At 39.7% G+C, this 24,389-nt stretch overlaps 1 protein-coding gene across 1 annotated transcript in view; it reads left to right on the top strand.

Moving 5' to 3' along the window:
* Positions 1–11,094: 11,094 nt before the first annotated feature.
* Positions 11,095–24,389, top strand: part of LMBRD1 (LMBR1 domain containing 1) — a 72,554-nt gene continuing 59,259 nt past the window's right edge. Inside the window, exons 1-3 of the mRNA XM_032104735.1 lie at positions 11,095–11,199; positions 11,723–11,899; positions 18,896–18,956. Of these exons, the coding sequence (XP_031960626.1) occupies positions 11,140–11,199; positions 11,723–11,899; positions 18,896–18,956 (298 nt within the window). The 5' untranslated portion in view covers positions 11,095–11,139. The remainder of the gene's footprint in view (positions 11,200–11,722; positions 11,900–18,895; positions 18,957–24,389) is intronic.

Genomic DNA, 24,389 nt, shown 5'->3' with positions numbered 1-24,389 from the left:
GGTTTTTAATATCAAAGCCAGTATGTACACAAAATAAATACAAGTACATAATCATTTAAGTGAATACCTGCTATGCATCATTTTACAAAAAATATGTACATTTCTAGTATTTTGCACTGAAAATTACTATCTGTATCACTTTTTTTTTTGTGCCACAAAATGGGGACAGAATCTGGCAAATGAACTGAGCACTTCAATGACAAAGCAAAATAGTTGCTGGAATAAGGGAAGGAGAACAGTTGCCGAGGTCTGTCAGTACACAGAAGAGAGACAGGATTGTACAAACTCCTATTAGTGTGTCTGTCATGCAACAAATAAGAGATCAACAGAGACTGGAAGGTGAAGGTGAAAAGATCAACAGGACCAGATTTATTACGATTTTCTATCTCTACTTGACATACCAAGTTCACAGAGGTCAGAGTGGAAATGCTGTGGTTTCACATACTGGAAAGAATGCTTTAGATAAGTCAGTCATACAATAATAGAAGATAATTATTTATTGAATATATATAGTGAAGAAATAGCAGAGAAATAGCAAAGTTTAAGCAAGCTCTAGTTGTGCATATCTACAGAAATGGAAATTTTTGTGATGGCACTGAATCATAGGCTTGAATGCTTTGGAAAGCAATGGTGCCATCAACAGTGACAGAGCTTGACAAAAAAATTAAGATTTGGAACAAGCCATTTCAGCTTTGAAAAAATGGATTTAAAATTGATATATACTTAACTTCAAAAAGACAAATCATTCATATATTACACACCAACTCCTGAGGTACTTGCTATGCTAAAACTTCTACGGAAACGCGAAATTTCTCCAAGTAATGCGTACAAGATTTGGCTCTCCTGAGATCTCTGGCAAACCTCCTGCATGGAAACGACTCTGCATGGAGAACTGCACCGCGGGAGCCCTCTGGTGGAGGAGAGGGGAAAATGCCCCGAATCGCCAAGCGCCAAGCAAGGCTCCTGCCACTTACACGGGATTCTTACACCTAAAACCGCAGCGGCTTGTAATTGTTAATTAATTAAAACTTATCTGTTTGAATCACCGATTACAAAATTGTGAGTTTCGATATCACTCTTCCTCTATTAATACAGGCTGTTTTCCTTCCCTCCTCCACCGATTATTCAACTGCAAGCCAAAGAGGAAAGCAGTGTGCCTGCAGGAAGAACCGAAAGAGGAAGAGTACCTTAAACTAATTCCTTGTCAAAACCATAGAAGAGAAAGTATTACTGTAACAAGTATCCATCTCTGCTGTTTCTGTTACTGGGTACAGGGAACATTAAGTCCTAGTAGTAGCTTGAAGCCCTAGCATTACTTTGGGTCTTGTAGAACAAACATTATACAAGCGAGAACTTTCAATAGTGAGTCAAGACTCTGAGATTGCTCCTCACTATGCACATACACATGCCTGGCTCTGCACAGTTTGTTTAGAATCACCGAATGGTTTGGGTGTGAAGGGACCTTAAAGGTCATCTAGCTCCAATCCCCCTGCCATGGACAGGGACACCTTGCACTAGACCAAGTTGCTCCAAGCCCCATCCAACCTGGTCTTGAGCACTGCCAGCATTATGGCATCCACAACTTCTCCACGAAACCTGTTCCAGTGCCAGAATCAGTTCTTTTGACTCTATGTATTTAGAAAGTTTTTATCTTGGGTTACAGGCATATACAGAGCAGTGTTTGTTTGTATTCATATTCGCTGAGAGCTAACTAATAAATGATCCATGTCATTACAGACCATACATTTTAGATAGGACAGAAATGGCAGAATGTAGAATAATTTGCATTTCTGTGAAATCAAAACTACAGAGGTAACTACTGCTATGCCACTACTGATCAAAAAGACCTTAATGACAAAACTTCACAGTCAGCAGCCATAATCTCATGCCATTCTTACTCTCTGGGATACTGCTTTGTACTACTGCCCTACTATTCAATTCCTAGTGCAATTGCTGGGAATAATGATTTCCTTTGCGGTCTCCAAAATGTTAACTTCTATCTACAGTTGCTGTGACGGTGGCATTAATCACTGACATGTTCAGGTAGGAAGTCACTCTTGGGAGCTCTCTTGTCCAACCTTATGCTCAAAGCAGGGTCCCAATGAATCCAGACCAGCTTGCTCAAGGTTTCATCAGTCCAATTTTGTAAACCTTCAAGAATAGATGCTGCAAATCCTATCTGGGCTATTTACTCCATTGGTTAATTATTCTTACACTTTTTCCCCCCCATAAATCCAATAAGATCCTTCTATTTTAATGTATGTCTACTGCCTCTTCTTCTACGGTGCCCCACTGACTCCATTGTCTGGACAGCCTCTCTGCCAACCTGCTGTTGGGGCCCCACAGCCATCTCTTCTGTGGGCTGAACAAGCCCAGCTCCCTCTCCTCTCCACACAAAACAAGTGCTACACACTCAGACACCCTGGTGACCCTCCCCTGAACCCACTCCAGTTTATCAGTCTGTTTCTTGAAGTGAGAAAATTAGATTCATCAACTCTCTCTTTACACATGGAAGCATTAAGCCTACCTTTTTCCCTGTTTTGAAATAACAGGCAACTCTTTGTGCTCCTGGGTATGAGCTTAAGGCCTATTTTGAGAGATGAAGCTCACCTGTTTGTACTGTTCATTATAATATAAAAATAACATCTATGTGCTAGACAGCTCTAAATGCTCAGGATTCTTTATGCAGTTCGTATGTTAGGTTTAAATAATGTACATGGCTTTGAATCAGTCTTCTGAGCCAGAAGAAATTCACCTTTATCATGAAGATTATCCTCTAACACCATCAAATCAACAAAATCCAGCCTTTGTTGATGTCCTAGAACAGGCATACTGAGCTGAACTGACTGAGAGATAGTAAGTTAAATGACTGAAAGACTGTATAGCTTCCTATATTGACCTTTTAGTGCCAACAGCAAACCCTATGGAAAACAGGGAAAGCTTCCCTTGCAAACCCTCTCCGTTCAGGCACTCCTCTGCTTAGGGGCCTTCTGAGCTGGAGGCTGTGTCTCTGTACGAGTGCTTAATACTGCTTGACAGACCTCTCATCCACGAATTTCTCTATTAATTTTTAACATATGCATACTTGGTATTCAAATCATCCTATGGTAAGAGTATCTTTTTGTTTAAATTTTAGGAAGCACTCTCTTTCTAAGTCTGCTGCTTTTGATTTTTTTTGTGCCCTTTTTTTTTTTTATATGAGCATGGCTAATTGTTCTCTATTCTCTGTTCCTTGTGCCAGTCAAGAACTTTAAAATTCTATCACTTCTCCTTGAGAAGCATCTTTTCCAAGATGGTGATTCCAAATTACTTACTTTTTTCTGTGCACAAGAAGGTATTCCTCACTTTGTTCACACTTATTGTCCCCTAAACTATCAATAACTTTTGACACGGACATCAAAGCAGCTCACTGTGCATGGAGCGTAATGACAACTACACTATGCCCTTCCAAGTAGTATCAGTACTTAGCTAAACTTAATGGCAGCTTTTCCATTAAATTCAGGGGGTCAGAATTTAATCTATTGTTTTGCTTACTTTCCATCTTATTTCCTTGGTGCATCCTGGGAAGATCTCCAAACATTTTCCTTCCAAGTTTATGCCTTGGTTGCAGTTTTCCCATGTACAAAAGACTAGCAGTATCTTAAATAATTTCAGACAAACATGCAGAAAACTGTATTTTAGATGTTCTAATATGATGAAGCAGTCAGCTCATTGTTTGACCAGTGCTATGATAAAAACACTGCAGAATTCTCTTTTTTCCTCTGAAAACATCAGGCTGAAAGTTTCATGGGAAAACAACACTCACTCATTTTTGTTGTGGGAATGTTCACACACTTCTGTTGTGGAAGTTCACATTACTTTAGTTCTTAACAGTTCGTAAAGAACTGTAATTTACATACAGAAAAGCTTTTAATCACTGAGTTAAAAAAAAAAAAAAGAAATTGAGAGCCTTGAAGGCTCTAATTGTTTTTACAGCCCTTCTTAACGAAAATAACCTACACTCTCTGTTGTCCTGGAGAAATGAATCACCTCTTCTGCTCTCAGACTCCTTTTTTAAAATTCTGGTTTTGTTCAAGTAAACAAATCAAGGAACCAAGAATAAAAAAGAACCTCCATACCATCCTTACCTCCTTACCAACCTTACCATGCAGTTGGTAGTAATTAATCAAAAGAAAAACCACTCTAAATTCTTCCATAGATGAATTCTAAATTTCTGACTCAACTTATTTTTATTTGCATATTGTGACCTTTAGAAAGACGACCTCTGTTCCAAAATAAATAAAAACTTTTAAAAAACCCCTTTTACCCTACTTCCATACTACCACAACAAGAAAATACACACACATCTTAGTGCACAGATTAGCAATTCCTCTTCACCTTGTGACAGTTCTGTGCTTTCATAAAGAGTTTATTAGTCCCAAACCGCCAGGTTTTTTTTTGCTTGTTAGAAAGTCAATGTTCTAGGGACTGGGCTTTGCCATTTTAAGTACTTAAATAATTATGTATATTGATAATATAAATTGATTTATATAAATTATTTAATGCAATTTATTATAAAATTCTTGTTGAGTAGGACACGCTGAATGGACACAAAAAGTGAACTGATGGCACAGAGAGCCTGTCTTTAGCCCTCAAAAATGACTATTCAGCTTTTGACTTGGGCTACCCAAAAAACTATGTGCCAGTGCTGATGTGTATGCTGGGGAGAACACCACTGTACCCTTACCTGCTTCATATATTTTTTCCCTAAATTCCACTGAATATTGAGAAAACCTTATTCCCAATCCAATGGGACCATCTATTTTCCTCAGCATGACATCATTACTTCTTTTGAAAACTGTTTTCTTCCCTACTCTTACCCAAAATAGGAAATTAGCTGATTTAAACCATTCGAACTGAAATTTTCATAAGGTTCATAAAACCTGGTCCCTACTTTTAATGTTAATGTTAAGTCACTGATACATCAGTAAAAACTACAGATATTGAAAAAAAGTTTAAAGGGAAAACGAAGTTTCTCTTAGTGAAAAAGGATAGACTGCACTAAATCCAAGCACCCTGGAAATATGGGCATGACTGAGAATCTTGAAACAAGGTAACATTTTAGGATAAGAAAACAATACAGGTGGCATCATGTTGTCCTTTCCATATTAAAGTAGCGATAAATTACATCCAAGTAAAGTTTGTGGGTACATCAGAAAATCTAACTCATAGAGTGAAAATTAACTATTAATAGTGTTTATGAAGAAACCCAAAGCTAGGCTACTGGTTAAATAAGACTAAGTAAGCACTGAAGTACAGTGATGGAAGGGAGATGCATGTATTGACATAATACAGCATGACACACCAATCTCAGAAATCTAGCTTGGTCTGCAGTAGTGGTAAGTGAGCTGCAGCATCAAATCAAATAAAAAGACATTTCAAGAAGTTATAGTCAATTTTATTCACAGAAGCTGAAGGACTTAAAATAAAGTTCTTTTTATTCCCAATGGTTAATTGAGTGTACTTGGAGAGTACTAGATCCAATGTGTTCTGTGCCATAGGGTTTACAGGTTTTACTGGATTCAGCCACATAACACAAAGAATAATTACACCTTCAAGTATAAGACCATGACATGTTTTGTCAAATATTGCTAAACCCAGTTTCACTATCTTTTCTTCTAACATCTTCTAACATGAGAAAAAAAATAGAACAAGTAGAGTCAATACAGGAATTTTAAAATATGGCATTGCCATTAGCCCGCATGATTTCAGCCACCTTGAAACTTGGGGGATTATCAAGTGGTGACACGAGCAGCTCAGTGAAGTGAGAAGGAGCACCTGCTCCCTGTTGGTATGTACACTATCTAGTTCAAGTATGATTCTAATCCCTTGTACTGGTCAAAATGAAGATGGTGTCTTGTTTCATATACTTTAATTTCTATAATACCAATCATCTTCTTTCTCTGTCTTTTTACCACATGAATACTTTAGGAAAAGTAAATTCCACAAGTTATTAAGTAGCATCTAAGACATTTTCTATAGTTTGGATTTATTTCCTATATACATAAGAATTACTATAAGGGTTCTTTTTAGACAAAGATTTTATTTTGTAAACAGTGTAATTAAAGTTTATTTTAAAATAATGCATTTTCTTTATAACACAAAATTTTTGTAATCCTTTTTTTTTGGCACTGTGCAACTGTCTTGCGTGGGAAAGGAGAATGGTATTTCGGGAAGTCCATTGATATAATTATTTATTTTTTCACACTATGGCTGCTACCACCACAATGCCTATCAGGTTTTGTTGAGGAATACAGTAACAGCATTCTCTTCAGACTTACTCATGCTATTTTCATTTGCACATTATTCAATGACTCACAAAAATCCTCCCCATTTTTCCTGTACAATAAAAAATTTTTAAAGAGACATTTAATTATTAGCTTGCAGTTATCAACCCCAGCTAAAAACATGCCCAAAAAACCTTTACAGATATCACTTTTTGTACTCCTCTCACCCTTGACCCCATACACGATGCCCTACACAAGTACTTCCATCTACTACCGCTCTTCAGTGCATTCACTGATGTTGCTGCACAAGGGCATCTTGATGAAAAGCTTTTATTAGCAAGAGTAAAGAAGGGTGAAAGAGCACAAGACAAATTTCTGTGTCTAGGCACAAAAAGAGGCACATAGCTACTGGAGTGTAGGAGAGAACAGCACAACAGGGACAACTACTGAGATCTTCCTATGAGCCATGCTAGCTTAACGTGGCTCTTGGAAACACAGCACTGGTGTACAGAGCCAACACTAGCACGGCTGATCATGAGGATCCCAAGCACTCAACGTGGCACCACACTATCTTTCAGCTTGTAGGTGATCAATAACTTTGGTATTAATGGTGCCACTTCACTGGCTGGCTCAAACCACAACCATCTACCTTCTCTCAAGCACTAAATCTGTTCAGGAAAAAGCACATTTATTCTTCTTACCTCCTCTTCTATTTGTATGGAGTGGAAATGTTTCTTCTGTGACCAGTTGCCTCATCTCTTATTTCTTGACCCATGGTCTCACACTGATTAGTCTTACTGACCCACTGCCTTATGTAGTTTGTTCCATGCTTGCTCATTTTCACCCCATAACACGGCAATTGAGTAAAATGCAGGTAGACTTGGAACACTACATCCAGCCATCCAAGAAGCTGTCTACAGTGACTGAGAAACACAAACATGGCCCTGATGTGCCAAGAAACATCTAACCAATGTATCTTCAAGGGCAGCGCTGTCAATAGACATTGTGAGTACTCAGAAATCTGACCTCCAATTTATCCATGAGCACCCTCTTACAGAAAGAGCCGTGTGAATACAGGCATGAAAAATGTTAGTCTTAGGTTCCTCAGGAATAGTAACAAGGGATGAAATTTCCTCTTCCTCACAAGGGTCAACACATAATTGAATACTATTTTTAAGACTTATGTTTATTGGACTTTTGTTGGCACAAGGTGTAGACAAAGGTCATTATTTGAACATTTAAAAAAATACTAGCTTTGCTATTAAACTCTTTTTTACATTTTTGTGTGTAATTGACATCCACAGTGTCCCACTCAATGGTAAAATTGATCCTCTAAATTTTGTTTGTAGATAATTCCTCAGATAAAGATTTGCTAATTTTATTAAAATAAGGGATAAAATGATTTGAATTTAAAAACTCTGAATTTTAGGGAATAAGAAAAAACATTCAGAATGCTAGTGCTGACATGGCATTGAAAAAAATAAACACATTCAGATACCATAGTGGAAACACAAGAAAAACTTCCACTTTGCCTGCAATGTACATAAAAGCATTACTTCCATTCCAACAAAAACTGAAGCTCTTCCTTTAAACTATGAACTACAGTAATGATTTTACACACAGGGTCATGATATTTTTTACTGAAACCTTGAAAATGTTGCCCATTACCCAATTAAAACTAGGTTATCAACCATATTTACCAGAAAGGAATAGATCTGACAGAATGATAGGAATTTCTTCAATATTACCATTTACTGCAAAAATATAGGAAGGTTTTAGCAAAAGACTCAAAGATTGGATTTTTCTCTCAGTGGAAACTATATCATTTTGGGGGGTTGATTTTTTTTTCTTTTCAGTCTTTGTTAAACTATATGTACTCAGCTGTTTAGAATGAAAAAGATTTTTTGATCATGCACTGAAGTACTTATGGCTTATTTACTATACCAAGTTAAATATTTATGTTACCATTTGAGTCAAAACAAAAAGAATTGTGGTAGCATAGAGCTATAGCATTTATTTTTTTAAATTTTAACAGCAGTCTCAATTCTTAAACAGTTACAGGTCTCTGATGTTTGGTATATCAATATTTTATTGACAAAGGTGTGCTGTACAAAGCATAAAAACTTTATATACTCCAAGGGCAAATTACTTCCCTTCCCTCTTGGGAATAGTTTATTTTTAATGTAGTTCTTCAGGAGTTTTAATTCTTCATGGGTTCTTAGGCAATTTTGAATTACAACATACATATTTAATAGTAATGACATCCAGGGAAATATTTTCTGTGGTGGGGATAATACACACACATTAACAGTAAAACATACAAAGAAAAACCCTAAACCTCGAACAACTAAGAGGGCATACACAATCTGCTTACTGACCTGTAACTAGTTATAGCTATACAGTATCTGCTGCTTTTCTTACCAGACTACAAGCTCACCTGGATTGTCATGAACTATCCACTTGGCTCATGAACTGCACAGCCACTGCCTGCTGCTCCTGCCCTCACACCAAACAAGACACAGCACAACCATGTGGCCCTCCAGAATGAGCCTCCCAAAAAGCACTTCTCCACCAGCAGACCCTTTCTTGCAGTGCTACAAGCTCACCTAAAAACTGCACCCACGACCAACCATCCAAGCACCTTGTGAATATTCACTTCATTTTGCTTCCACCTGCACTGTTCTCTCAGTAACTTAATATATGGCACAGGTATTTGCCCCTACAAGCAACATTTCCCTCCACGAGTCAACAGAGCCCCTGCAGGTACCTACCTGCAAGGTTTACAAGATCTCCAGAACCCTCCTCAGCTCCATTATCACTTGTTTCATGAACACTGCCACATGTCAGTGCCTTCCACACTGCCTTGACAACAAATTGAGAAATACAGCATGCATCCACTGCTCTGAGGCAAAGCTTCCAATTCTCCTGTCCTCCCAAACACAGGTCCCTTCTTGCAAAGCTACAAGCCCATCTGAACTCCTGCCGCCCCAACCATCCCATGCATAGCTTGTGAGTGCTGTCACAACACTGTCACAGTAAATTCAATCCCAGCAAACTTATCAGCCACTTTGTAACAAAGCTATTCCACCAGGCACACCACCAAGTTTTCCTGAGAACTAGTCCCTCTGAGCACACACCTCAGATGCCCTGGATATAGCTCACAAAAACCACCACACGCTGTTGTCCCATATAAATGGTCCCTCATACAAATTAAGTCTTGGCAGGGACAAAAGCCAGTCTGGGGTAAAGCTCTCACAGCCCCTTCATTAACAGATCTCTCAAGGCTATGAGCCCACAAGAAGTCCTTCCACTCACCTTACCTCACACTTGGTTCACGAACACCGTTGACACCGGGACATCCCATCACCCCCACCGGCCTCACAGCACCTGGAAGTTCATCCCTCCCAGGCTGAGCTCCCCCTGCTCAAATCAGTCTCTTCTCACAAGGCTACAAACAAAAGAGTCTGAATTTCAACCTCCTCTTACTTGGCTCATGAGTACATTTGTTCTTACAGAAAATGGAAACATAGAAAACGTATCTATTGTTTCAGGACATGAATGTGGCCACCGGCCCGCTGACAGGTCTCTGAGCCCCTTGTACCAAGGATGAGGAGCCAGCAAGGCTCATAAACATTTTCACCCCTGAGCTGCCTGTGCACCCAGCAGACACCTGGCACAGCAGCCCATGCTTCGGACAGGGCCCCAGGCTACCCCTGGGCACTCCTCCAGGCAGACCCCTTTGCACCCAACCTTACGGCCTTAAACTGAGACAGGGAAGATTCAGATTAGATATCGGGAAAATTTTCACTGTTCGAGTGGTCAGGCATTAGAATAGTCGCCCAGGGAGGTGGTGGAGTCACCATCTCTGGAGGTGCACAAGAGGTGTCCGGATCTGGTGCTGGGTGATGCAGTTTAGTGGTTTAGGGGTTACAGTGGCAGTGCCAGGTGGGTGGTCAGAATGGACGATTTTAAAAGGTCTCTCCCAACCTTGATGATTCCATGATTGTACGCATGCAGCACTTACAGCCAAATAGAGACTAAGACGCGGCAGCACCTCGCAGATGAGGGTCTCCTACTCCCTGTGCCACCAAATACACACTCTCAGGAATACGAGCTCCCCAGCTCCTCCTAAGCCCACACCCCTCCCGGCCCAAGGCTGCCCTCACACTGGGCACGGCGTCCCGAAGCGCGGCTTCCCACCAGATCGCGGTCCTGCCCGAGGTTTCGCACCATCACGGTTAAGGTGAGCCCGGGGCAGAGGCACGGCGGGGCGGGGCTCCCGCACACCCTCCGCGCACATCCCCGCGGGAGCGGCCCCGACCCGCCGACACCGCCCGCGGCTGCAGGCCACGCAGGGAGATGGTTTGGGCACTTTTACAGCAAGAAGCAACAACAAAATGATTGAAAGTGACTGATACCTCTTAGCGCACTATTTACCTTTCCTCAAACCCCCCTTCTCCCCTCCCGCTGTCCCTTAGGCCAGAGTCCCCGCGGACCGAGCGCTGCCCTGTCTCTGCCTCCCGGCCCCGGGAGGGAAGGACAGGCAAACCCTTCTCGGGAGCAAGAGGTGAGGACAGCTCTTCATCACCCCGATTCCCCCTTCCTGCCCCCCGGCGGCTGCGCTCTGCCACGGGACGGGGCCGCGGGACTGCCGGCTCTCGCCACTTCAGCCCCCCGGAGAAGTGCCTGTGCCTGTGCCCGTCACCGGCGAAGGCGGCGGCAGAGTCCGCGGAGCGCAGGCGGGCCGGCAGCTGCGGCGGGGCGGCCGCGTGACGTCACCCGGCGCCGGGGCGGTTGCCGCGGTGACGCGATCCCGCCCCGCTTTAAGCGCCGCCTCGGCGGGGCGGCCGCGCTCCCGCTGACGGAAGCGAAGATGGCCGCGGCAGCGTCTGACCTGCTGACGGGATGGTGCCTCTTCGGCCTGGCGCTGCTGGTGAGAGGCGGCTCTCCCGCCCTGTGGTGGCCCCCTCACACATCCCTTCCCTTTCCTTCCCCTCCCTTCCCTTCCCCTCCCCTTCCCTGGGCCGGCTGCTACTCCTTCCTCGGCCGCTCGCTGTTGCAGTGCTGGGCGTCCCGCCCGGTCTCCTCGCCCGTGCCCCTGAGCCTGTCCCGGCCGCGAGCGCTTCCCTGCGGCTGCCGCGGGTGCCTCGGTGGTGGTGCCGCAGGGCAGAGCAGAGCCCGGAGCTGGCAGCAGGGGCTGCCTTGCCCTCCTGCCCGGCCAGCCGCGCTGCTTGTTTGTATTTTCGCATGTTCCGTGTGTGAGCGCTGGGGTTGTTGCTCAAGCTGCTCTTAAGGAAAGGAGTGACTTGTGTGTGGGCAGTATAACGCTAGTGCTGCGTGTTCAGGTAGAAGGTGTGTTGTTGCTGTGCCAGTCATCTGTACGGGTCTAACATCAGCACCTACTTGCTGACATTGTTATTATACAACTCATAAGTATTTTTCCCTGTGTATTTCAGGTAATTTTAATTTTTTGCTGGGTTTATGTGCGCAAGTATCAGAGTCGGCGGGAAAGTGAAGTGGTTTCTACCATAACAGCAATTTTTGCGTTGGCCGTTGCTCTTATCACATCAGCGCTCCTGCCAGTGGACATATTTTTGGTTTCATACATGAAAAACCAAAATGGTACATTTAAGGTATGGACTTCTAAAAGTGTAAATTGCCTCTCCAAAATGAACACTTGTGTTGCAAAGGGATGCTCTTGGGTTGTTGAAGTGTTTGAAGCCAGTACTAATACCTGTTTTAGTGACTTGAGTTTTCTCAAAGCTGCGTACTAGTACTGTGCATAAAACACTCATGTCTCGTATTTGAACTGGATTTCAGTTTTCACTTCTATTCTTTCTCAGATATTCTGCTCATTTCCAAATGCTTTTTCCTTCTGTGGCACATAAGAGTGAATGTACTGTCCTGAAGATATAAACAAATGTATAAACTGTTCCTTTTTAGCACATTTTAATAGGGCATTGTAGAATAAAACTTGTAGTACTTTTAGTGAAAAATAGACTGTATTGCTAATTTGTAATTTAGGATTATTTTAATTGTCTTTTTTGTCAGCAAAAAATTTGGTATTGAAACATTTAAAGATTTAGTGTGCTAATCTACCTATAATGTACAGCCTGAATTAATAAGCACACTTCTGAAAGAAGGAAAGCTGCAGAAACCCTTGGGGGAGGGAAGTACAGTAGTATCTCTCCTTGGCTGATAAAGCCTTAACTGAACTACTATATTTATAAACTGTAGGGGGTTGCTGTGCAAAATGAATTCCTAATGACTGAATACTTGCTCATTGATTAGAGTCATCTGCTCTAATCATTTCTGTAAGAGATCTTCCCAATTCTTCAAATATTGTCTTAATTTTCAAGAAGAGTTCTTGAAGGTATTGACCTGGTGTCTTTGTGAGGACACTCTGAGTAACAAGAGATCAAACTGGAGCATGTAGCTAACTTGAATAACACCATACTTTGGTTTGGAGCCTAACTGGCTCAATAGTAAAAGTTATGATCATGAAAAAAATGATAGTATGGGAGAAAGATAGATGCCTGCATACTAGACTGTATTCCCTTCCAGCCCTACTTCCAAAGGAAGACATAGGTCTTGCCAGATCAATGTAATGCTTCAAAACTAGCTTGCAGCTAATGCAGTGCTTTTTGGCTGGTGCTTATATAAATGCAAGTCGTGAGAAGACTTTAGAATTGACCTGTGATGTGTTTTTTGTTATCTTTATTGCTCTGGCATAATACAGAATAAATTAAGCCATTATTCTGAAAAATTTGTGTTTTCAGACCTTGCTTGTTTGGAATTAAAGTAGATATAGAAGATGGAAGAGACCTTTCATTTGTCAGGGTTCTAGCAATTTAATGAAAATAATATTTAATAATTTAATGAGACTGGGCCTGACTATCTAGAGAAATAACCATGATGCAACTAGATCCAGCTGAAAAATGCACATCTAAGCAGAATTTCCTGTTGCAAAGGACACGTGTTTTGCTAATGTATGCTTTCCCTGATTTGAAACAAACCTGTGAGAACAGCACATCAGAAGTGGTCATGCAGTCACTACAATTTTTTAATTAAGGAAATACAACTACTAGAAGGAAAATTACTAATAGTACTGTTTTTCATGGGCTAGAATTCCTTGTTAGTGGACACATGCTGTGATATGGTGAGGTGGGTAGATTTTATTTAAAAACTGTACTGAGAGCAAACTTTCATGCTTGTGGTACAGACTTTTTCTGTAAAGTACCTTTTTGCCTATGCTTCCTGAGGCTTATTTGTCCTGCTTAGTTCTTAATGTATACATATAATTCTCATGGCTTGTTGAAATAAAGTTGTTCTATACTGCCTTGCAGAAGCATTCTTCTGTATCTTTTGAGTTTCAGCTGAATTGAGTTTCTAGCTTTGCAGCAATAACATGAGATGTATTGACATTAATGCATTTGATCCAAACAGGTGTTGAAATTATGGTATAGAAGTTTTAATGTGGCCTTCAAAGTTGAGTGAATCTGAAATACGTCAGAACCTATAGGCAAACACAGCTTTACTGAATTGGTAATTTCAGTTTAGGAGTAATGTTGAGGTAGGAGGCTGACAACATCTTAAAATGAGGTGCATGGTGGCCTCTACGGGGCTGGGAGTGGGACTCAGTGATCCTGATGGGTCCCTTCCAGCTCAGCATTTTCTATGATTCTTAGGTCTTCATGAATTGTTCAGGCTTTTAAACTGTCCTTGGTAACATGTGCTTTTTTCCTGCTACCGCTTCACAAGTAGGATAGACTGAATTGTGTTTAGAATATTTCTTGGAGATTACCTGTCTTTCTCTGGACCACTCTTTCAAACCCAACACTTCCTATAACTGATGCTGGGGTCTCAGGGACTATGACTCTGGCAAGAAACCTTCATTGCTTTGGGTGGGCAGAGTGAGTTAAGTCTTTAGTCTTCTCAGTGACTTTTTGAGGCAGATCCAGGTAGCAGATGTGGATAATATTCTCTGTAGATAAATTAGTAGTTCATCAAAAAACCTTCCAACTGGATGATTTCAGAGCTGATGCCAAAAGAGTAGTGGCAGTTACCCAGATTCTAAGTAAAAATTTTTTCTTCTATCTGTACTCTTTTCCTCTACCTCCCAGCTGTAATTCCTGGTATCAATGTTAAGAGTGATGAGAAACAAGGGTGCTCAACTTAAGAGAGGTACTATATATGAACTTTTAGTTCATTTTTAATGTCAACTTGTAGATATACCTGGGGGTTTACAAGATGAATAAGCTTGTAGCAAACTTAGGGAGAATTGTGTTATACTAACAGCAGAATTGAAATTGAAGGCTTTGATGGTTCAAAGTTCTCATTGTGAATTGTGTCTGTGTTTGGTGACAAGGGAATGTGTACAAGGATTGGCTGAACTGTAATACTCAAGCAGAGTATCTTTCTCTGAAGGCTGTGAAAATGCTGCTTTCTGGAGGAATTGACTTTAAAGGATTGTGTAGCCCTTTTCCATTGTGTTCTGAAGTGCTTTCCTTGACAGGGGCTGTATGCTGTGTGCCTTGGTCAGCCTTTGTTAACATGACATTTTGTCCATTTCAACAGGACTGTTAAGATGCTGTTTATACATCTTTCGATTACTACAAGTTATTCTTTATGGTAAACAAATGGCTTGTAGCATTTGGTACATAACGGTGTATTTCATTGTATTTTGTGACTTATCAAATATTATCTTAAAGTTTTTATACTGAGTGAATTGAGCAGGTTTGGTATTGGCAAGTTTTGCACAGTAGTTACACAGTAGAATTCACTGTAACACCTTTTCTGGAGGGTGGGATTACTTCGATTCATAGTATTGTTAAGTAGGAAAGGAGCCTTACAGTTTTTATACTAATAAAAACTTGAGTATTACCTTGTAAGTGAAGTCCTGATAGTGTTCACCAGCACCACTTTTAGCTCAAAGGTTTTGGCTGTTAGCATTCAGTGCTTTAGTTTGTTTCAAAGGACTTCAAATACATCCAGTTGCATCTCCTCTGTTTGATCCAAAAACTTGTTGGACTTACAACAAGCACATAGGAACAGAAGACCTCACCATAGCTTAAAAACGTAATATTGCTGCTGGAACCCACGACCTCTAGGTCTGACCTACAAGTGTCATAAATATTTAAAGCATAGCTGATGCTGTCTTGCAGCAGGAAGGCTGCTGGAAACAAGGATGCTCACATCATTGTTCTGTCTTTTTTTCTACTGTTGTTTTAGTGGAAGGCTAAAACAACAGTAGATGAAGAGAAGGTGATGAAACCTTTTCTCTTTGAAGTGTATGGATTCTTGCTACTATATGAACTTAAAAGCCAGTGGCATTTCTTTCAGTCTGGTTAAAACTAAATGTGTCACAAGCCTTGGGTTTCTACATGAGCTGTTAAAAGCCAGTTGTCTTAATGATTCAAGGAGTAGCATCTGCTTAATGGGAGATACTTTTTGCAGACTGTTCTATTAAGGAGGGTGAGAGGGAACAACTCATTATGTAGATGCTCAGAATACAAAACCACTAGAAACACCCAGGGTTATTTTAGAAAGGTGTTAACTGAAAAGTCGTTTTTGACTGAGACCATGCCTCCTTCCTGAGTACTAATTATTACTTATGAAGTAATAATATTTGGCCAAAACATTGATGGTGGGCAGGTGGGGCTGAGATGTGCATGTATTTGGATGCTACTTTCCATCTGGCAGTCAAAATCCTGGCACTGTCCCATTTTGGAGGTCATGGGCTGGAAGATGTAGGATCTGGATATGAAATTTCTTTGTATCTAACCATGCTATGACTTGGTGTCCAGTCTTTCATACTGAATCTTCCTTTCATTGCCTAAGCTTTGGGAGAGGCTAATCAGAGGAATGAATGCTTCATCTGCATTTGATGAAACATCACAGATACTGAAACCGGTAATGTTGTGTAACTTTAACCTCTATTAAGGTGCATGTGCTGAGAATGGGAGCTAGGTTCACTGGATACTCATGAAACTCCTGCTGGGTCCAGCAGTGACAGTAGAAATGTCAAATTTAATGGAGACAAAAGAAGCAATTTCCTGGCTGTTCCCTCACTAAAAAGGGTGGAAAGTCAGATTAACTTGCAGTGGTTTTATTTGGGGAAGTTACCTGTACAGTTTGAATAGTACTGTTCTGTTGAAATATGTTAATACGAGTCACTAATTGGACAGAGTTGCTGGGAGAAAGACTCTGCCCTTCCTCTTCTGGGGGAGCAAGTGTTCTTCATAACTAATTTTCTATGAACAGAATTATAAAATTAATCTTCTAAGGGAGCTTTGCTTTGGATTTAGCATTTAGATAAACTTAGGGTCTTAAGCTGCTTTTTTATATCTTTACTTACATAGCAGCATTTTATTAGCATATATACTTTTTACAATTGTTTTTAATGTGACTTACGTTCAGAAATACTTAAGCATAGTAGTTGAATACAGGTTGTCATACTCATTGCACATATCCTTGCAATTTGTGGTTTCCCTTATCTCTCAGTACAATGCATTCTTACAGGTATTTTAAAGGTGATATATGCTTGTTAAACTGCATGGAGCAGAATGAAGTACAGCAGAACAGTGCAGAGTGCCTGAATTCTGCAGGTCCTAAGAGAATTTGTGGTCCCATTTTGACACCTTAAACTGTTTGTTGAAGACAGTATGAATTTTCACCTTCCTGGTTTATTGTGCTTCTAAGCTATTTGCTGTATATACTGTAAGTTTGGGTTGTAATGGATGGAAAAGACTATTTAGAGGCTGTCCAAATGAGTTCTCAGCTGAGTCCTGGATGTGCTAGTTGAGTAAATTTCTATACCTAGCAGCTTAGTATGTCATCAGAGATGCTGTGACTTGTCAGAACTCTGATACTCAGTAGGGAGCAGTGCTTCTTGCTTTTGACAAGACAGTGCTGCTGTCACTAGCCTTTGAAACAGCTCAGATGAACTGGTTACTGCCTTTGAGTTGCTGATGGTGTGTGCATATGGATAATTTGCCAGTTAGAATAAAGTGTTTTGCTTTTTAGTTTGTTTAAATGTGGGGCTTTGGCAGCTGACTGAAAGCTGCCATAATAATTATGATATACCAGTAAATTGGCTTGCATTACATATTCTTCTTGTGCAGAGTAATGCAAAGTTTGTATGCTGAGGCAGATGTAAGTAATGGTGAAATGCACATATTTGCAATTTGAGTTTGTTTAGTGTAGTATAGCAGCTCACTATTTTAATGTTGTGTAGTGTATGTTTCCTAGTATACTACTCTGGTCCTGTATGCAACTTAATTTAAAAACCAAAATGAAAGGCAATTACAATGTTTAAAGTTTTGTGTCTGTATTGTGTTAAAAGTGCTTTTCTGTAGCTGAAGGAGAAGCAGTTCTTGGGCAGTTAAGCCCTGTTGTATTTCCATTACTAGCTGCCTCTTCTGTACAGTGGCCGTGCCTCTTAAACATTGGGTCTCACTGTTGCTTTCCTTGCTTGTTCTTGGTTTTTGTGCGTTTTAAATGTCTCCATTGCTCGTAGGAGAGACCTTTTACCAACAGCTGCTTGGAATCAAATAATGCAAACAGTCCAGTTCAGTTTTGGTTTTCCCTTAGGCTTGATTAAAGTAAGCATTTTCTTAATATTTAACATGAGGCAATTTAAATGTTCTATATGTGTTCTTTATTTATTGCAATCAAATTCTTTTGTGGCATATTTTAATACAAATGCCTAGAAATTTCTTCGTGAAAATGCTGTTGGGTGTGAGCCTGACAGTCTCCTAAGACTGAGCTTATTGTGTACCTGACAGATACTTCAGGTGTTGCTTCTGCCCCTTCTGCTAAAATACTTTTCATCCTTTCTTTTTGCTGATTAGATGTCAAAATGGATGTGTATTTTTCTACTCAAATTCCAGCTGGATGATAATCTAATTTATTTAATACAGTGAATTTTAAAAGCTTAATGTAAACTGATCTACTGGAAGTCTTAATATAGTAACAAAAAGGAGGGTGGTGCTGATTTTCTGAGATAGTAGAAAAAGTGTTCATGGTATGTCATCAAGTTCATATTCCAGAGGACTTTATGCAGTTCTGAGAGAACTGATATAGTAGGTTGAAAAATGTAACAGCTTTAAACTGAAAGAGTGTAGATTTAGGTATAAAGAAGAAATTTATGGTGAGGTTGATGGTTCTCTGGAACAGGTTGCCCAGAGGAGTTGTGGATGCCTGTCACTGGAAGCATTCCAAGATGAGGTTGAATGGGGCTTTGAGCAACCTGACCTCGTGAAAGGTGTTCCTGCCCATGGCAGGAGGGATTGATTAGGTGATCTTTGAAGGTCCCTTTCAACCCAGACCTTTCTATGATTATCTTCAGAGACTCTTATAAAGATACTGTGGGAATTAGCAGAACATGTGTGGGAGCTGCCAAAGCTACTTAATGTTCTTTTGGGTCTAAAATCTTCCTTTTATGAAACTGTCCTATGCCTATTCCTGTCTGCCCAGTGATGTTCATTGTTGCTAGCACTGCAGCATGTAATTCTTTAGAAATAGTGGTTTTATCTCTCTCCCTCTGTTTTTTTTTTTTTAATGGTTGATTCTCATGTAGTCTTCTTTTATTACATTTGATAATAAATGCTTCTATCCTTTATTGCTAGGTCTGGGCTGATGCTAATGTTTCAAGGCAAATTGAAGACACTGTACTTTATGGATATTACAGTAAGTATTTTAACTTTTTGTTTTCAAGTAATAGGACCTTTAAGTGAAGGCATGAAATTTTTAGAGGTTATACTGGATTATCCCTTCTTGGTTAAACATGAGTCTTACACTTGATGCCCTTCAGAGAATATTTTTCATCTTCAAGAGCCCCCTAAAAATGTAAATATACTGAAGGCCAGTTCATGGAAAGGCTAATGGTTTCTGTTATATAATCTATGGTTAACATGTTTCCTGTGTGTGTATTTAGTAGTCCCTTAAGGGAAACAAATGGTTTTGCTGTAACTTTTATGTCACTTAACATATGCAGGAGTGTGAAACTTGTCTACCATGTATAAAGTTCATGCAACCATGAGTGTAACACTTCTAAGTGTTCAGATTCAGCAACTACCCTGTTCCAAGTAACAGTTACTGTGAAGGAGCATAAAGGAGTTGATTCCAGAGTGGTAGTCCTAAATAGAACTGAAATTAAAAAAAGTGACTAAAATAAAATAACTGTTCACCAAACTTCTGCATAGTCTTAGATCAGTTTTTAATTGTCCTTATGGAACTTATAGGAAGTTTTACTACTAATGGGTATATGTAAGGGGTAGCTATAGAAGAGTGCTTAGCACAGTTTGAGTGAAATGCTTGTCTCAGTTAATGGTGCAAACTCAGAGGTGGTTGCCTGATTTTGGTCACATTTCCAAAGACTTGAATTTTTTTGCCCTTGGAATATTATGGCTCTTTTTAGCATATTTTTTAAATCAGGAAATGCTTTTAAATAGTGGACTTATTTTGTTAAATTGCAGACTAATTATTGCCTGCCAGTGATAGTGACAAACTAGAATAGGCTTTACTCAGAATAAAAATGAATAAAGTCAAAAGTAGTAAGAAAATTTCTCTGTTTTCAAAAAGGAATTTTTAACACAGATTCTTCGCTATGTAATAGTGGAATTGATTTGTATTTCCTTTCTATTCTTTGTAGTTTGCCAAGGTCTTGTTTAATGGACCAAATATTTCATAGCTCGTAAGGTGGAAACGTCTTCAAGCTCTTCTGTGGACCATTTGCTATAGATTTGTGATTGATTGATGAATTTCTGTAAGGTGTTTTGGGCTAGCTGAATGTTTTGGTAAATCTTGAACTAATTTTTTGAAAAAGATTTAAACTTAAATTTGGAAAACTGCTTTTGTTTTTGGCCTGTCTGGACATGTCTACTAGAAATACTGTAGGACAAATCTTATTTCGTAGCATATCCTCCAGATGGTGGTAGAGGTTTAAAGATGGTTTTAAAAGCATTTTTCTCTTGCCATCTTAATTTGAATAGGTACACTTTTTCATAACTAGTTTTGTAACTAGAGTTATGTTGACCAATAATAGTAACTTATTTTTCAGAAGTCTCCATCAATCATATATAAAACCACAGTGCCTCTCCTACATCATCTAATCCCCTGCTGCTGTTGCCCAGCATAGTGACATAACAGCTGAGAAGAAGAAAGTTAACTCTTCCATTGTAATACTACTCCTTTTTTTTGGTATTTTCTTAGGAAAGTATTTGATCTTGGCTTTTTTTTTTTAATGAACAGGATGAGCAGAAGCGAAGCATCCTTTTGTACTTAAGAACATGAATACCAGTATTTTCTTGTGTCTCCTGAAAATGAGGGGATAACTATATAGAGCTTACTTGACTCCTGTAGTTGTATTGACAACTTATGGTATTAATAATTGGTGCACTTAGGTCATTGTCCTTCAATCCAAGTCACTTGTAATTGTAGCAAGAATGTGGAGACTGTGATTTAACTGATGTTTTAGAGTATAGAGAATCATTACTTTGCTACTTACATTGCTTTTTACTGATAAAGCTGTAACTAAATATAGAAAAGCTTTTTGGTTTTTTCCATAGTTGTTAGCCCCCACAAAATATGTTCTGTTTCTCAAAGCTGGTTTGTTGGCTAGACTGACACAGAAGTAGAATGAGTTTGTGTTGGTAGAATGGTAAATGAGGTACCTCTGAGGGAAGCTTGAAATAATTGTACCTTAAAGTGGGATTTCAGTAGCCTAAAAGCTTTTCTTAGGAAACCAGTCTAATAATTGCTTTGAAGCATAGTGGCTTAGTGTGTTACTGCTTCTAAACCCAACTGTAATAGAACATGCTTCACAGTTCTTTAGTGATTGAACACTGATCAACTAAAAAAGCAGTTTGTTTGTTTGTTTTGTTTGTTTGGAAGGAAAACTCTTTTCAGAAAGTTTTATAATTGGAAACTGTCCAACACACATTGCTTTGTGTCACAAAGAATGAGGTTGAAACAATTGATGGTAACCTGGTGGTTCTGTAGTTCTTCCTCTAGTGAGTAAATACTACCTGTTGGAGTCACCTTGATGTTCAGTGTCCTCTGATGAAATTTTGTGAATGGTGAAAGGATGTTATTGGTAGATTCTGATCTTCCTGTGAGATAGACCAAGATCTTGACCTGCGTGTGTTAGGGGACTCCCAACTACAGTGTAGCAAGGACTGTCTGCTGAATTTTATGGTATCTCTTCATGTATGCTTTGAAGCCTATGCTAAACTTTAGATTTTCCATTTCCTTTTTAAGTCAGCAATAATATGGTGATTCCTAGGTTAAAGTTTCTGAGTAAGAATTTATCCAAAAGGCTAAGTGGTATTACTTGGATGATTTTTACGTGAAGTTTTGTCTCCTTACTGCAAACGTTTGATAAGTCATTGACATAGTCATTGCCACAAGAATTTGGTCTTTTATTTAATTGCAAGTAATTAATTGCAAGTCAAATGTGACTTCATGTTTTCATGGTCTGGTTCTAGGAGAAGCTATTCTAAGTACTATGAGAGATCCATAGCTGTACTTGAGAAATACTGTGGAGTTACATCTACAGAGACTCTCCTAATTAGCATAATTTTTCTGGAAGCAATGTGGTAGAACATAAATTGAAAGTCTGTCAGCATTGAAACTTACTTTGGTGAACTGCTTCAAACAAGTGCCTGACTTGAATTTCACTACTGTTTTGTATTCCTTAACTTCGGCTTGGGAATATATCTTCTTCCAGTCTTGAAGAAAACTTCCTTTAAAACATTTTTCATGGATTGTAAGAATAATATATTTGGGAAGAAAGACTGGTTGTAAGTTTCTTGACGTAGCTTCTGACTCTTCAGCAGAAAAAAAAGAGGGAATATTTAACAAGCAACTTAGTGATTTTGATGTTATGTAATGCACTAGTATATGATACCATCTGGAAAAGCAAGTTTTGTTTGATGAGAGACTTCTGATCATGTAATATTCTTGAGCCTCCTATAGCCTCCTTAAAGGATCTGAGGGAATATTGATCTTGGACACTCAGCTTGAAACCTTTCCAGTTGTTTTAGAAGGAAAAAAAAAAAAAAACCCAACAAGTCAAAACATAATAAAGGGACCATTGCCACTATTACTTGAAAGCTACTATGAGGTGTAACTTTCTCATACTTAAGGTGTCTTTATATTGATGTGGTGCAAATCAGCAGAATGAATAACTTGAGATAAGAGTTGAAGGAACAACTTCACAACAGACAAACCTTACAAAGGAGTTCTTGCTGAGGATTCCTTAGACTGTGGCAGGAAACACTGTTGTAGTGGCCCTAGAGTGAAGCTTTTGTCCAGTGGTAGTGCTTCAAGCCTCTGATACAACCCAGAAAAATATTTTGAAACAGAAGTTGAACCTCTGAATTAGAACAAAGAGCAGTCCCTGAAAGCTGAGACAATGTGTTAAGCCACAAGGTCACAGGGGAGTTAGGGGGAAGGGAGTATCTTTGTCACTCTGTTGACTGGCTGTTTGCTGCTGCAAGACCTTTGCTTTTGAAGGTTAGCTTTTCAGGGAATAAACAGCCCTTTTATTGGGTAGGACAGCAGGCAATTGGAGGCTTGTCCTCAGGTAACTAAGTTGTATGGCTTTATGAAAAGTGCTGCATTTCCTTTTTCATACGTTCTGAAAATCAAAATTCAAAAACTAGATGATCTGTTTCCTGTCTTTTTGATAGGAACTTGGGCAAATCTCTTAAAGTGACATGGAACCTAGAATATGCTGAGTTGGAAAGGACCTATAAGGATCCTTGAGTCCAGCTCCTGGCCTTGTGCAGGACACCCAAAGAATCACACCATGTACCTGAGAGAATTGTCCTGAGAACGCTTCTTGAACTCTGTCAGGCTTGGTGCTGTGACCACTGCCCTGGGGAGCCTGTTCCAGTGTCCAACCACCCTCTGGTAAAGAACCTTTTCCTGATATCCAACCTAAACCTCCCCTGACACAGCTTCAGGCCATTCCCTCGGGTCCTATCACTGGTCACTAGAGAGAAGAGATCAGTGTCTGTCCCTCCTCTTCCCCTCGTGAGGAAGTTGTAACTGCAGTGAGGTCTCCCCTCAGTCTCCTCCAGGCTTGTACAGACCCACTGACCTGAGCCACTCCTCATCTGCCTTCTTTAGTGTAATAGCAAACGTGATCTTTTGCTTCAACTATGTGAGTTATAAATCTAGTTTTCAATTCTAACTAAAAAAACCTTCACAGGCAGTTTAAAACCACCTGATCTATAAACAAAAAGGTCTGATTTGGAATGATTTTGCTTGGGAAAAGCAAATGCAAAGCTGTCTTATTTTCTGTGCTAGTCCAGTAAAATTACTATGGCAACCAAGTTTTTCAAAAGAGCAAGTTACAATTGCAAAAGCTCGGCAAGTGTAGATTGGAGTTTATACTGCTGCATGTTTATAATGCATGCAATACTCAAAGATCTGTTTAATCTGTGATTCTCTAGCAGTTTAGTGGCAACAGATAACGTATTTAAAGGTTGGATCTTGCAGTTTTTTCCCAACCTTAATGATTCTGTGTAAGTCGATTTACTCATACAGTTCATAGATAGTCTCTTTAATCAATGTGTTTCTTCCTTTGTTGCCTTGGAAGAAACATGGATCACAGTCCCATTATGTAATGAGCTAAGGGCATAACTCATCAGTAAGGTATGCTGAATTCAGCGTAGTATAACACGTAAGTGATGATTTTTCTGTGTTTGTGGTGACCTCTATGGGCTGATTATTCTGATCTTGGACTAATGATGCATGTAACTTGCCTAATTTACTGGCCTATTGTGGTGTGGATTTAGGACTAATGTAAAAAGATCATAGATTAGAGAGGCTTGATCTCTGAAAGCATTCACAATATTGAGGTACTATGACTACTTTCTAGTAGTCTAGCAGTAGTTCTACTGCTCTAGAATGTCTAGGAAGGCTTGTTTTTAGAGTTAGAAGTTTCGAGGTGCTTTACAGCCCTGAATGTTATGCTCTTGGCGAATGTGAGCATTCATGAACTAACTGAGAACTTGTTTCTCTTCTTGTATTGCCATACTAACTCAGCACTCTAAACAGTAGATACCTTTAACACTTTTAAATATTTTCCAAAAAATGAGTTCTATTTAGACA

Source organism: Corvus moneduloides, chromosome 3 (genome assembly GCF_009650955.1).
Source record: "Corvus moneduloides isolate bCorMon1 chromosome 3, bCorMon1.pri, whole genome shotgun sequence".
NCBI lineage: Eukaryota > Metazoa > Chordata > Aves > Passeriformes > Corvidae > Corvus > Corvus moneduloides.
The sequence above is the reverse complement of the archived record's forward strand: the minus strand, read 5'-3'. Positions and strand labels throughout refer to the sequence as shown.